At 40.0% G+C, this 15,695-nt stretch overlaps 1 protein-coding gene across 1 annotated transcript; it reads right to left on the reverse strand.

The window, feature by feature from the left end:
- Nucleotides 1-235: 235 nt before the first annotated feature.
- On the reverse strand, nucleotides 236-5,898 carry LOC110921803 (probable disease resistance protein At5g66910). Its single transcript, XM_022166151.2, has 5 exons — nucleotides 4,944-5,898; nucleotides 3,804-4,189; nucleotides 3,342-3,697; nucleotides 1,991-2,232; nucleotides 236-1,231 (listed from the first exon to the last, which is right to left on the reverse strand). Exons 1-5 carry the CDS (start codon nucleotides 5,677-5,679, stop codon nucleotides 414-416), a joined length of 2,538 nt encoding a protein of 845 aa, XP_022021843.1. The 5' UTR covers nucleotides 5,680-5,898; the 3' UTR covers nucleotides 236-413.
- Nucleotides 5,899-15,695: the final 9,797 nt, after the last annotated feature.

Here is a 15,695-nt window from a genome sequence, read left to right on the forward strand (position 1 = left end):
ATAACTTTTTGCCATGGATTTGTGACAAACAATCTGTCCTAAACCTGTGTGGAATCAATGGTAGGTTTGTCTACATTCCATTAAGTTTGGCAACCTACTCTATACATTATGACATTAGGGTATTGTATGCCCTATTGACTGGAAATCCGAGGTTGTCACTCCAACATTCGGTCATAATGAACGTGTGGGAGAGTAGATTACACCTCATGCTCAGGTTAATGTTTTAAGGTTAATGTTTAGGAATCTTTAAGCCACATCTTGTATTCCGAACAACTTACATGAATCTCGAAAGCAATATTCAGAAACCATATAACAATCCTTTTGTCCCGGTGGTACAAACAATCAAATATGTTATCCACGCTCATTTTCAAGAACATACAATGTCAAGGATAGATAGGTACCAGTGATCATTCCTAACAGATGATTCTCTCAAGGGTTGCTGTTCTATCTTCTTCCACCACGGTTATCTCCACATTGCCAAACTCCTTCCACTGGCATGCTACTTCTTCATTGCATACGACTTTCGTGTTAGATAGCTCCTTAACAGATGCTGGCAGTTCATGAACTCCTGTAAAACCCGCCATGCAAATTGTTCTTAGACCACCTAAACTTCCCATATCTTCTGGCAACTTGGTCAAGTTTAAACAATCCGAAATATCGAGGATGCTTAGATTTTGAAGACGTGTGATTGATTCAGGTAGCTTTTCCAGTTGTGTACATGAATGAAGAATCAGTGTTTCCAAACCAGTCAAGTTACCGAATTTTTCAGAAATTTTACACAACTCGTTGCAGTTTGTGATACTTAGCTTCTTAAGGTAGACACTTCTACACAATATCTGCGGGTATATCACTAAATCCTGGCAATAATCCATCTCGATTTCAACTAGACTTGGCCAAACATTGAGGTTGTCACTGTCCTCAAAAGCGTTTCTCATTTTGCACATTATGAATGATACTTTCTGCAAGTTTACGAGCTCCAAAGTGGATCTACTCAACGATGATATTGCAACACGCTCGAGCCTAATCCTTGTTAGATTGGATAAATAGCCAAGAAGCTGGAAGTTTTTAAATTCTGTCGGGTATAAACCATAGTTTGTGACGTTTAAAATCTTCAATTTTTGCATTTCCTTCAAGAAGTGGGGTAAAGTGTAGGTCTTTGATTTTAGGTTTAGCACCATAACTTCAACCTCAGGAACTCTCATGTCGCACCATCTCGAGGAGAATGACTCTCCTGCAATCAACAATTAAATCAAAACATAAAACACAAGATTACCAATAATTTCAGTAGGATCTAATTAAATTGAAAAAAGCGTAAATTGCCATTTAAGTCCCTGAGGTTTGGTCCAAATTACCATTTTAGTGCAAATAGTTTTTTTTCTCCTCTGGGTCCTTGACTTTTCCATTTTCTTGCCGTTTTGATCACATTGCCTAACTCAGTCTAAAAATCTGGTTATAACTAGGGGTATTTTTGGCATAACTGTTGTGTAGTGATAACCAAAGGTAGTTTATAACATAATTTATAAACCTCATAATAATTTAATGCCAAAAATACCCCTAATTATAACCTGTTTTTTAGACTAAGTTAAGCAATGTGCTCAAAATGGCAAGAAAAAGGAAAAGTCAAGGACCCAGAGAAGAAAAAAAAAAAACTATTTGGACTAAAATGACAATTTGGACAAAAACCTAGGGACTAAAATAGCAATTTACTCTTGAAAAAATGTAACCAGCTTTTGGTCTAATCTTCATTTCAGGAGACAATTTTTTTAGCCAAAAAAACCCTTCAAAAAATAAAAGTGGATTAAAGGTAAATAATTTTTGAATTAATTTAAGGTTATCTGGATCAGTAACAGGTCAAGTATTTTGAGATATTGATGACTTTTCTGAGTTGTTACACTTGTATTTAATCAGCCCATCAATAATAATCCTTTTTTAAAGCTAAAAAGATATTGAACATTTCTCAGTATCGAAATCATGGGAGCGAAACAAAAACCTGTAGAAATAGATAATACGCGGGCTTGCATAGGTTCTTGCAGTTGCTCAACTGATGTGACCTGGTCTTCTCCAAGAACATTGGTAACTAGCTGGTCATTTTGTTCGGTTATAATCAATCTTCGCCTCTTTGCTACTGGTAGTTTGCTACTCAAGTTAATAGCAAGTTGCCTGAGCAAATCGTGTTGTGTGACAAATTGTTGCTCACAATAGTTAACCGGTGCATATGGATCTTCCCTGGGACTGTAAAAAACTCGCGGATTAGACATACAACTGTGGTGACAACTGGACATTTAATGCATGTATAATGAAATTGAAGGCCATCCTACTTAATAAAACATGTACAGTTTTGAATTTAATGTGTCCTAATAAGTTGGTCTAGTGGTTAGTCACTTGGTTTCTCTCCTTGAGGTCTCAAGTTCAACTCCCACTAGCATCACTTTGAAGGATATTGGTGATGGCAATGAAGTTTCGCCAGTTCGAAACCGAGCCGAACCGGGTTTTACCGCAGTGGGCCTTCGGGCGGCGGGTTTTCCCCGGAACTGGTGGCTCGGGTATGCATCCAACTCTGACCGTTATGGAGGAGGGGATGCATTTGCTCGATTGAGGGGATCCCAGGATGCTTATCTGGTGGTATTAATTTTTAGGGTTATTGGATTTTATCACCCCTGACTATTGCCATTGGCCACTGTCACCCCCAACTCACTTTGACGCCCGCCACCCCCAACTTAACACTTAGTGTATTCTGTCACCATGTCGTTAGCTGATCACTAACTTTTGATCATGTTACTATACTTTTGAGGGTGTCCTAAGTTCCCTAAAATCTTCCTAAGATCCCTATGACACCCCAAAAAGTATAGTAATAGGATCAAAAGTTAGTAATTAGTTAACGACGTGGTGATAGAACACACTAAGTGTTAAGTTGGGGGTGACGAGCGTCAAAGTCATAGTTGGGGGTGATAAGATCCAATTGATGTTATCATAATTTTGTTAAAACCACAATAAGATTCCAAATTCATCCTACCCATTTATTTGAACAGGTTGATTTGTTATGTTGGCCACTCTGCTATGTTTTGACCCGTAAACTCAACTTGTTCTATCAATATTGCCATCTCTGGTGAAAACTAGTCTAATGACATATCCCAGGTTTGGGCTCTATGTCTGGGCTTGGGTCTAGGTAGGTTCAGCCCATTGAGCCTCATCCGGTCCACATCCCCCTCCTTTATAAAGGTGCCCAATATAATACTACTTATAGCAAATCAACACAAACTTATAGCAAATCAACAGTCAATGTGAACTCAAAACTCAAGTGTATCCTAACTAAATCAAAGAGATATGAGAAACAAAAATACCGTCTGGCCAAAACATTGACAAGATTTCTGTAGGATAGTTCGTAGATCTTTGCAAGGGTGTCGATGCCCTCATCGTCATGATTGTACAAGTGCACCCACATATCCAAAATAGCACTAGCCGGGATCCTATGATCTTCTAGGAATAACCCAAAATCCAAGAAACATTGTTTGAATTTATCTTCCAAGGTCTCAAAGCTTCTTTCCAGGCGATTGAGTATTTCCTTGTTTAGATCTAAAAGTGATTGACCTTGAGACAATGACTTAAGCATAGATCTCCAGAGCACCTCATTTTTCCCATCTAAGGAACCGCCAACTACAGAAAGGGTAAGCGGGTGTTTCTTACAACATTTCACCATCTACAAACAAGGATTATGGACAAATTAGTCGAAAGAAGAAACAAGTTTCATTTTTCATTAAAACTTAGCTGAATATATTCATTTGGGGAACTCTTAGTAATGTTACCTGATTGATAAGATTCTTGTCGATTGTAGGATTAGGTTTCGCAGAGCGGCAAAAGAGAATCTTCGCATCTTCGTCACTCAAAGGATCAAATTTGAACACATCATATTTCGTAAAGACCATTCTAGAAGTGACCAAAAGTTTGTATCCTTTAATATCAAATTCGAAGTTTTTAATATCGGATTCACGCCAAACATCATCTAACACTAGAAGTATAGGACCTAATACTTTCTCACGCAAAAAGTTCTCCAACTCGTTCTTTGCATCTTCAGTGCTTTGAAACTTACCTTGTTGATCAAAGTGACTTGGATTAAAGAGTCCATTGACACTTACCTTGTAATCAAATTCCTCTGAAACAGTCACAAAGAAAATATTCTCCCCAAAATTTGCTGTCGAAGAGTAAAAGATGTTAGTACTAAGGTAGCATGGTCTGATCTAGTGTAAAAGTTCAACATTCGTTGCCACAACAACGACCAAGGTTTAAAAAAACGGAAACGAGTTTCGAGCCGTTTTCACTTCGCCTCACGAGGCGTAAGCCTCGAGGCGAACCGAGGCGGAATTAAAAATAAATATAAATATTATATATCTTATAAAATTAGTAATACTAACTAAATTCATCATCAAATTCATCAGAATAATTAAAAAAAAACACATAAAAATGACATAAATTGCTTGAAATTGACACAAAAACGCAAAAACATCAAAAACAAATATCTAAAACCCCTAAGGCGCAGCTCTTTTAGCGCATCAGCCCCTCTGAGGCACACAAACAGTATAAACCCCCTGATGCGCGCCTCAGAATCGTTTTTTGCCCGTTTCGCCTTGAGGCGCACGCCTCAACCGTTTTTTAAAACCATCACAACGACGACGACAACAACAACAACAACAACAACAACAACAATCATACCCAGTAAAATCCCAACAAAGCATATATCATTTACGGGGCAACAATCGTGGAATGAATGCAAACCACACCTTTATCCTAAAACCGGAGATGCCAACAACAATCATTGCTACAATACCATAATTCATTTATGGGCAACAATTAAGGCGAATTGGAGTTAAAACTAATGTGTTCTTTTAACCGTCAAACTACTAAACGAGGTATTATACGAATATGATTGTCAATCAACATTGGATTACCTTGAATTTCATGATCATTGCATAGCATTTTCACCAAAGTGGTCTTCCCATCTCCACCGACACCCGAAACAACAACCACATTACCAACACCACAACCATCATCACAATCCATTTCACTTCCATCATCACAATCCATTGCACTTCCATCATCATCCACATCATGAACATTAATACCTTCAAGAATCTTAGCCTTAAGCTTGTTCAGCGGCTCGTCGAATCCGACAATGCCTTTAGGAAGCGGCGGAACCAACCAACCAAATCTTCTTCGTTCCGCGGTTTCACATCTTCTCATAGACATACGCATAGAACCACTACTCAACCCCAGAGATAAACTTGCTAATCTTTCATTTACGGAATCCACTTCTACCAGCACCTTCTTGATATCCCGCCACTGATCCGCCTGAACTTCAACCTGAAAGAAATTTAGCAATTTCTGGCTAACATCTTTGAGCTTCAACGAGTGGGTGAACTTTAAGATGAGATTCCACTTGATTCTGGAGCATTTTTCAACAAGTTTTTTGGCATCTTCGATATCTTTCATGAACATGTCTTGCTCTGAACGTGTACGGTCTAGTTTCCGATTCTGGTTTTGTATGTCAACCATGATTGGTGTTATTGTGTCTAAGGTTTTTGTGAGTTGCCTCAGTTGGGGTTTAAAATTGGATGTTGTTTTTATGACATATAAAACGGTATCAGATAGCTTAGAAATGGGTTCTGAAAAGGGATCTACAGCCATTTGTTGGGGCTTTTGGATCTAAACTGAACTACAAGATTTGATTCTTCAATCAATTGCTATTCTGGAACTGGATCTTAGATTGATGGATTTGATTATGATTATGTGAAGAAACAGAGCTTGGAGGCAGATACTGTGCACAAGCATGACTTTTGGAGTTGTAAGTCAACGCGTCTTCTGCTTAACCGAACTAAGCAATAGATGAAAGTGTGGCTTGACATATATTTTAAAAAATTAGATAAACATAAATACAATATTAACTGTAAAAAATTAGATAAACATAAATACAATATTAACTGAAAATTTAGAACAATTATAATATTATATTATTTATGATGAAAAAAAAATATTTTTGATACAAAAAGTGTATGGATGTTTTAGAGAAAACATTATAAAAAACCAAGTAGTTGAGAGAATAATTAATTGAATTATAAAAATATATACAACCTCGAACATTTCGCTAGATTAATTTTTTTTTTTCGAAAAGTAAACTTCAAATTTGTCTAGATTAATTGACACACACTTTCATATATGTATAACTAGTGGAAGTAATTACGCGTTACGGTGAGAATTTGGTCAATATCTGTTTGGTTCATTATTGTACATCCATGGCACCAATACTGTTATGCCAATTTAAAGAGAAAACCCAAAATATTAAAGTAGTGATATGCCTAATTAGTGGATATCGACACGTTTTTTTACATTAATCGAAGATCACACAAACGAATATCAGTAACGGTCCAATAGTACAAATATTGATACTAATGTTATTCGATTGAATCGGTTCGGTTCACCACTGAACCAATAGGTTAATAGCATTCGCTATAACTTACGATACAAAAAACACTTTATTTTGAATACATTTGTAATAATGTTTGGTCAGAATTAGAACGATATGTATACCAGAACCCAAAAAAAATGAATGTTGATATCGCTATCGAAGTTGTTCTGACAGTATCAGTTCAATTCGTCACGTTAAAGAACAATAAAACTCAATCATACCGGTTTCCATTATACATATAACCCTATGATGTTGTTCATCATGATGTCATTTGGTACGATACTAAAACTCGCATACCTTAGGTTACCAATAAGTTACTCTATTATGAATACAAATACTCTATCATGAATATAAATTTATTTCGAAATGTTGAGGAAAAAAATTACACACAATTGCGTATTCATTTTTTTAAAAACGTGAGCGAACACAATTTGTTCAAGAAAATCAAATTAAATAAAAATTAAATTGGTTAAAAGTGCATATAACAAATACCGCTCTGACATCATCAAGGTACCCGACACTCGTATAGCTTAAAACCAATTAAATTAAATTTAATCCAATCATTTTTGATATTTTGTTATCGAAACTGTCACACCCCAACCGATGGCGAAAACATCGGGGGTGCGAGCACTAAGCGTTCAGATTACTCATGAGATTTTCCATAACACTATTTGTTTCTATATAGATTAATTAGATTACATATCATAAATTATCTAAACGTCAACATCGGTCACAAGTATCAAGATTACATAATCACTTCAAATATTGTTCAAAACTCTAGATTACTAGGTGACGTTTCGAGACATCATCCTAACTTGATTTCAGTATCCAACATTCTATCAGCCTGCAACATGTATTAAAATAGAGTCAGTACAAAAATGTACCAGCGAGTATACAAGTTTGAGTATATAGAATAATAGTTTCAAACAACTCATATCCACAATGTAAGTAATAAAAATAGTTTCAGCCATGCTAGTGTCGCAGTCCAAACCAGTGATAGCCCAAGTATCCCGATGCTTTAGTGTTTACCCAAGTCTCAAAGTAAATTAGAATCCTCCTAACAATACCCCCGAGAATAATGGGGAGGTGCATCTCCTATAGCGCTACTATTGTTAAGGCGGAACTACACACTTCTGGATTAAATATCACATAACACAAAGAGTCAAGAATCAAGAATCACAAGTTTCACGTACACATAGGATAGAGTTTAGTTTCAAATGTATCAAGTTTCGTAGTTTATAGAATACATGTTACATCCCAAAGTTTAAAGCGAAAAGGGATCGAGTATACTCACAGTGATTGCTTAACAGGTTAACTATTATTGGATCAAAGAGAGCTCTATTAGAATTAGCCTGATTAGATTACAACTGATAAGAGTCGGGCAGAATAACGAGATTGAACAAAGTGTCAGATCAGTCACTAGATCGGATGGCTATCCGATCGGATGGCTATCCGATCAGATTGTCGTTCGATCGGGTGATTAAGGTGTGAGTGGGACGGGTGGCTATCCGATCGGATTGCCACTCGATCCAAGTGTCAAATGTTTGTTTAGTGAGTTGGTTGCCTCTATCGGATGGTTGTTCGATCGGATGGCTATCCGATCGGGTTGCCATTCGATCAAGGTTTCCAAATTTAAAGTTTCAGAAAAAGTTTCTAAGTGCTGAAAGATTACGAGACAAGTGTCACCTGATCGATTGGCTATTCGATCAGATGGCTATCCGATCGGATTGCCGCTCGATCCAGTGGTCTTTGTCCCGTTCATAACTGTGTAAAATGTCTAAGTTTCTGGTTTAACGATGTCGGCACGATACGTGTTGAGACAACGGTAGACTCATCAATATACAGCTGTTCTGCTCGGATGGGAATCACCCATGCCCGCTCAATCGTCTATTCATAATGAGTTTATGTCGGAACCCGTATTCTGGTCATCTTTTTCGGCGATAATCCATTTCCAAACCAACTCCAGACCATACACCCGGATTCCACCGTTTATAGTGAAGGATTGAGGAAAAGATGAAGATAACTTAAGTTCTATTATAAAAAGTCCTAGATTTAGCTTAGATTTGGTGAAAAACACATGGAATTCCTCAGATCTGAGTTAGATTCCACCAGGAATGACATCATATAGTATTGGTACAAACCACCATGATGACATCATCCTCAAGAACTCGGATCCAAGAGATTTCACGGTGAAAAGTGTGATTTCAAAGGAGAATCACGTAGAGAATGAAGTGTAGCTCAAGAAAGTACAAGAATCTAGTGTAAAACGTACCAAAGTCGCCGGGAAATCGAAGAAATGTGGTGTGCGTGTGTCTGGGTCAAGTGAGGCTGTCACATCAGTCCTTCACTGATGTGACAGGCCTATTTATAGTGTGGGAGAAGGACTAGGGCGGTGTGCATGGATCGGATGGCGGGTCGATCGAGTGGCCATCCGATCGGGTAGTCATACAATCGGATTGCCACTTGGTCAATCCTATCCTTTCTGCGTTCCCATATTTGATTCGTTTGCGAGCTAGATTAAGCGTTGCGTTACGTATAGTTTGGTAAAAGTATCACATAACTCTATTAAATTATAGACACCAAAAGTTTCCAAGTTTCATAGATTCCGCCAGTGACAAGACTCCAGTCTCTCGTTCAACCAAGAATCAAGTTGCACGAGTCTCAAGGGTCAAGCACCAAATGAGTATCAAGAGTCAAGAGTCTAGTTTCCCAAGTATCATATATCAAGAATCCAAGTATCAAGTATCAAGAATCATAGTTTAACCATCAAGAATCATAGTTTAAGTATCAAGAATCAAGACTCTAGCATCCTAAAGACTCACAAAGTTTCACAAGTATCAAAAGTATCAATATTACATGGATTAGGGGCTAAAATTGACAATAAGCAAAGTATAGGGACTAAACCTGCCAAAAGCCTAAAGCTTAGGGACGCAGGGCGTTACAGTCTCCCCTCCTTTAGGAGATTTCGTCCTCGAAATCTTAGAGGAAGACTGCTCGAAGAGCTGAGGATACTTGGCCTTCATCTCACTTTTCAATTCCTAAGTGAATTCAGCGCCACACTTTCCTTCCCATCGAACCTTGACAATGGGAATTTTGTTGCGCCTCAATCGCTTGACGCCTTGATCCATGATTTCGGCCCGTTTCTCCACGAAGTGTACAGCTTCGTTTATTTGCAAGTCTTCGAGTGGAACCTGGAGTTCCTCGTCGGCTAGGCATTTGCGTAGATTGGATACATGGAACACTGGATGCACGTTGTTTAGTTCTTGTGCTAGGTCGAGTCTATACGCTACCTTGCCAATCCTTTCGAGTATCTTGAAAGGACCCATATAGCGAGGAGCGAGCTTTCCCTTCTTACCAAAACGAACTACTCCCTTCCAGGGAGATACCTTGAGAAGGACCCGGTCACCAACATCAAATTCCAAAGGCTTACGCCTAACATCAGCATAACTCTTTTGTCTGCTCCTAGCCTTGATCAAGTTATCACGGATCTGAAGAATCTTATCCATTGTCTCTTGAATGATTTCAGGGCCAGTAAACTGCTTGTCACCAATCTCATGCCAGCTGAGAGGAGATCGGCACTTGCATCCATATAAAGCTTCGAAAGGGGCCATCTGAATACTAGAATGAAAGCTGTTGTTGTACGAGAACTCAATCAATGGTAAATGTACATCCCAGTTACCACCAAGATCGATGACACAGGAACGGAGCATATCCTCTAGGGATTGAATAGTACGCTCGGTCTGTCCATCCATCTGAGGATGAATGGTCGTGCTAAGGTTCAAATGCGAACCCATAGCGGACTGAAACATTTGCCAAAGACACGAAGTAAAATGACTATCACGGTCCGAGATTATGTCGAGTGGGATGCCATGACGGCATATAGTCTCATTGGTATAGATTCGAGCAAGCTTCTCCACTTTATAATCTTCACGAATAGGAAGGCCGATTTGGTCAAACGATCAACAATCACCCAGATACTATCGTGACCATTCGGTGTATGGGGTAGTTTGTTAATAAAGTCCATTGCAATGCTTTCCCATTTCCAAACTGGGATTTCAGGTTGTTCCAAGACTCCAGAAGGACCCTGATGCTCGACCTTAACCTTCGAGCAAGTAAGGCATTTAGAAACATACACAACAATATCCTTCTTCATACCAGGCCACCAATAAGTCGCACGCAGATCCTGGTACATCTTATTGGCACCTGGGTGGATAGTGTAATGAGATTTGTGAGCCTCAGTCATAATGAGCTCACGGAGGTTATCGCGATCTGGTACCCAGATGCGATTGAGATAGTACGGAAGACCATCAGATTTAGTTTCGAGCTGATCCACACTAGCACCACGAATTTCCACCATTAGATTACCTTCATTAGCTTACGAATACTGAGCTTCACGAATACACGCATGGAGATCACTAGAGATACGAATAGCATTGACATACGTTTTACGACTAAGAGTGTCGACCACTACGTTCGCCTTGCCAGCGTGATAGCGAATTTCGCAGTCGTAGTCGTTAAGTAGTTCTACCCAATGTCTCTGTCGCATGTTCAATTCCTTTTGGTCAAAGATATGTTGGAGGCTCTTATGGTCGGTGAAGACCACACATTTAGTACCATACAAGTAGTGTCGCCAGATCTTTAACCCAAATACAACTGCACCAAGCTCCAGATCGTGAGTAGTATAGTTTTTCTCATGTACCTTGAGTTGACGAGAGGCATAAGCGATGACCTTGTCCCGCTGCATGAGCACACAGCCCAAGTCAAGGTTCGAGGCATCACAATATACCACGAAATCATCATTTCTATCGGGTAGCATAAGTACAGGAGCGTTACGCAAAAGGGTCTTAAAAGTCTGAAAAGATTTCTCTTGCTCAGGACCCCAAGCAAAAGGTTTCTCTTTTTGGGTCAACGAAGTGAGAGGTACAACAATCTTAGAAAAGTCCGAGATGAATCGGCGGTAACAACCAGCCAATCCTAGAAACAAACGAATCTCAGATGCGGATTTAGGCGTACTCCAATTCTTCACAGCTTCGATTTTAGACGGGTCAACATGAATACTTTGCTTACTAACGACATGACCAAGAAATTGCACTTCATCAATCCAAAACTCACACTTAGAAAATTTAGCATACAGACGTTCACCACGTAGCAGTTCGAGCATCAAGCGTAAATGACGAGCATGATCAGCCTTAGATTTAGAATAAATGAGAATATCATTAATAAAGACTATCACAAAACGATCCAAATAGGGTTTGCAAACACGGTTCATAAGGTCCATGAACACAGTGGGTGCGTTGGTCAATCCAAAAGGCATGACCACGAACTCGTAGTGTCCATAACGAGTACGAAATGCGGTCTTGGGTACATCATCCTCGAATACACGAAGCTGATGATAACCAGAACGGAGATCTATTTTAGAGAAATAGGACACGCCTTGTAATTGGTCAAATAGATCATCAATACGAGGTAAAGGATAACGATTCTTTACGGTAAGCTTATTAAGCTCACGGTAGTCGATACACATGCGAAACGACCCATCTTTCTTCTTGACGAACAAAACGGGAGCACCCCACGGGGAGGTACTTGGACGAATAAATACCTTATCGAGCAATTCTTGTAGTTGACTGGATAATTCTTGCATCTCGGAAGGTGCAAGACGATAGGGAGCCTTGGCGACAGGAGTCGCACCAGGTACGAGATCAATACGAAAATCAACAGATCTAGGAGGAGGAAGACCAGGTAGATCTTCAGGAAAGACATCAGGGAAATAGCACACTACTGGAACATCGCTTATGTTCTTCCCTTTGCCCTTTTGTTCCACTACGTGGGCAAAGTAGGCAAAGTTCTGTTTACGTAAGCATCTATTCTCTTGAGTGCATGACATCAGCCTTAGTCCTTTCGAAGGCCGGTCTCCACAGACGTGCAAAATATCACTGGACGGAAGAGGTAGACGAACAAACTTCTCGTGACAAGCAATCTCGGCATGATTTTTACGCAACCAATCCATACCGATAATGACATCAAAACTACCCAATCGCATGTGTATGAGATTAATTTAAAAGACATGATCGTTAAGAGTCAGGGAACAATCACGCAAAATAGAATCAACAAGAATTGACTAACCGTTGGCGACCTCAACAGAAAACGACTCAGGTAACTTGGAGCACGTACAGTTTATCAAAGACTCAAATTCCATGGACACAAAACTTCTATCGGCACCAGTATCAAATAGAATCGAAGCATAAAGGTTATTCACAAGAAATGTACCATTGACAACGTCATTGTCATTACGAGCCTGGTTAGCATTGAGATTGAACGCTCGTCCACGAGCGGCTGGCTGTTGGTCCTGGTTTAGCTGAGGACACTGGTTACGAAGATGAGTAGTATCTCTACACTTATAGCATGCACGAACAACATTGATTGGCCTTGGATTCAACAAAGGAGCTGGAGGTGCTGGTAAAGCTGCCTGATTTGGGGCTTGTTGAGCTTGCTGGGCCTAGTTAGTTTGACGGCAATACTGAGTTGTGTGACCATAGCGATTGCAGTTGGTGCACAGACGACATGCAGAATTAACAGGATAATGAAAATTGCAAGTCGCACACTTGGGATGAGACCCAATGTACTGCTTCTTGACTTCGGGAGCATCAGTGATTGGAGCAGCAGCAGCAGTAGGTTTAGCAATAGGGTTTTGAACAATAGGGACAATTGCATTGCATCCTGAACCCTGAGACTTTCGCCTCTTGTTCTTGCTGCCACTTGGCTGCTGAGTAACTTGATGTGCAGTCTTGGAAGAGGTAGAGTTAGCAAACTGCTTATCACGCACACGGTTGTTGTTGAGACTAGCTGCAAGACGGTAGACTTCCTCAATAGTGTCGAGCTGAGCTGCTTCAATAGAATTATGCATAGCAGGAGGTAGACCATTGATGTACTTGGTTATCATTCGCTTGGGAGTAGAAACCAAGTGAGGAACGATCAAACTAAGCTGCTTAAAGCGAGTAGTGTAAGCCAGATTATCATCACCAATCTGTTTCAAGTGCCAGAACTCTTCTTCAAGCTTCAACTGTTCATGGGGAGGGCATAACTCAAGCATCATTAGTTCACGCACCTCAGCCCATGGAAGAGCATAGGCTTCTTCATTAGAACGGATGTTTCTCTCATTCGACCACCACTCCAACGCTCTGCCTTGAAACATTCCAGTCGCACTCCTAGTCTTTAGATGATCTGGGCACTCGCTGTTAATGAAGGTAACTTCGATGCTGTCGAACCACTCGAGCATAGCAGTCACCCCATCACTGCCCGTGAAAGGCTTAGGATTGCAAGAAATGAAATGCTTGTAGCTGAACTTAGTAGGCTTTTGCTTCTCGGCCTTTGAGTCCACAGAGGATGGAGGAGTGTTTGATCCTTGGATCTCAGAGACGATCTTTGGCACGACTCCAGCAATCTGGTCAGCCATGAAAGACGTCATCTTTTTCTGAGACTTTTCCCTGGACCTCTTGAGAGTGTCGGATAGCTTTTGAGAAGACATCTAAAAGGTCCAACAAGAGGATCGTATAAGTCTAGATTCACAAAGTCTCACAATATAGATTCACACACGATAGACTAAAGACTCAGCAAGATTCATGAGACTCACATAGATACCGCAAACCCACGACCTTCGCATGGCAGGTTGTACGAAGTTTGGCAACATGTCAGAAGCGCTTATATATAGAAAGTACCAGCGGCGTATCCACCACGCTTCGGGCACATCGCTTCTGCCCCGTACTCGGTGTCATGTTACATGTCACAATTGCCAATCGTAAAAACACACACATAGATTAACCTGATAGATTTCAATAGATCCAATGCCACAAACCCACGACTTTCGCATGGCACGTTGTACGAAGTTTGACAACATGCCAGAAATGCTTATATATAGGAAGTACCAGCGGCGTATCCACCACGCTTCAGGCACATTGTTTCCACCTCGTACTCGGTGTCATGTTACTTGTCGCAACACACTCGTTATCATCATAGTTTCACATAGATTCAATAGATTCCTATTGATTCAATAGACTCAGTAGATTCAATAGATTCAATAGATTCAAATAGATTCCAATAGATCCAATAGTTTCACATAGATTAACGTCAACGCAATCCTACATGGCACGTGCTACGAAAGTTTGGCAACATGACAGAAGTACTTATATATAGGAAGTACCAGCGGCGTATCCACCGTGCTTCTATCATGCCACGTTCCCCTCGTCATCGGTGTCATGCTTTGCTAACCACAGTATTAAACTCAACAACATGGATTATCCCAACTAACTCACATATATTTTTCCAATAGTTTCACATAGATTAGAGTTAACAACCTCATCATAGTCTAAAACAACAAGATCCCACATGGCATGTGCTACGACAGTTCGGCAACATGACGGAAGCACTTATATATAGGAAGTACCAGCGGCGTATCCACCATGCTTCATTCATGTCGCGTCCCCCTCGTCATCGGTGTCATGCCTTGTTAACCTTAACATTAGTTTTCACCACAAACGCTCACCAAATAGATTTCCACAACTTCAACCCGAGCCTACAAAACTATGAACTTCACTTAGCGCATGGTACGAAGATTCGGTAGCATGCCAGAAACGCTTATATATAAGAAGTACCAGCGGCGTATCCACCACGCTTCGGACATGCCACTTCCGCCTCGCCTTCAGCTCTAGGCTACGTTTCATATTTTGTTACTCAAAACATTGCATGTATAGATTACACATAGATTCCACATAGTTTACACGAGTAGTTTCCATAGCTTAGATTTCAACATCCTCATCTCCGGTCTGCAAACACTAAGTTTCGTATGGCACTTGGTACGAAAGTTGGTAACATGCCGGAAACACTTATATATAGGAAGTACCAGCGGCGTTTCCACCATGTTTCAGACACGTCACTTCTATCTCGTATTCCATGCCATGTTACATTTAGCGTTTCACAAACCCAAGAACACATAGTTTCATCAGATAGATTCTCATAGCATCAAGATTCCCACATAGATTAAATAAAGCTTCATAAATTTAGTTTGATCCTGAGATTAGATTTAACGTTCAAGATTGCGGATATACATGTGATTCGTGTAAAAAGCCTCAAAATGATCGAAGAATCAAGATAAACAAAGAATCAACTTTAAAACCACATGTAAAATCGAGGTGGCATAAAAGACAGGCTCATAAAAACATAGAGTGTTCCGGGTAGAGGAACG

This window comes from Helianthus annuus, chromosome 2 (genome assembly GCF_002127325.2).
Source record: "Helianthus annuus cultivar XRQ/B chromosome 2, HanXRQr2.0-SUNRISE, whole genome shotgun sequence".
Lineage (NCBI taxonomy): Eukaryota > Viridiplantae > Streptophyta > Magnoliopsida > Asterales > Asteraceae > Helianthus > Helianthus annuus.

Coding starts and splice junctions, on each gene's coding strand:
- LOC110921803 (XM_022166151.2), bottom strand. CDS start 5,679: ATGGCTGTAGATCCCTTTTCAGAACCCATTTCTAAGCTATCTGATACC. Junction 3,698..3,803: donor ACAAGAATCTTATCAATCAG/GTAACATTACTA, acceptor CCTTGTTTGTAG/ATGGTGAAATGTTGTAAGAA. Junction 2,233..3,341: donor GTCAATGTTTTGGCCAGACG/GTATTTTTGTTT, acceptor AGTTTTTTACAG/TCCCAGGGAAGATCCATATG.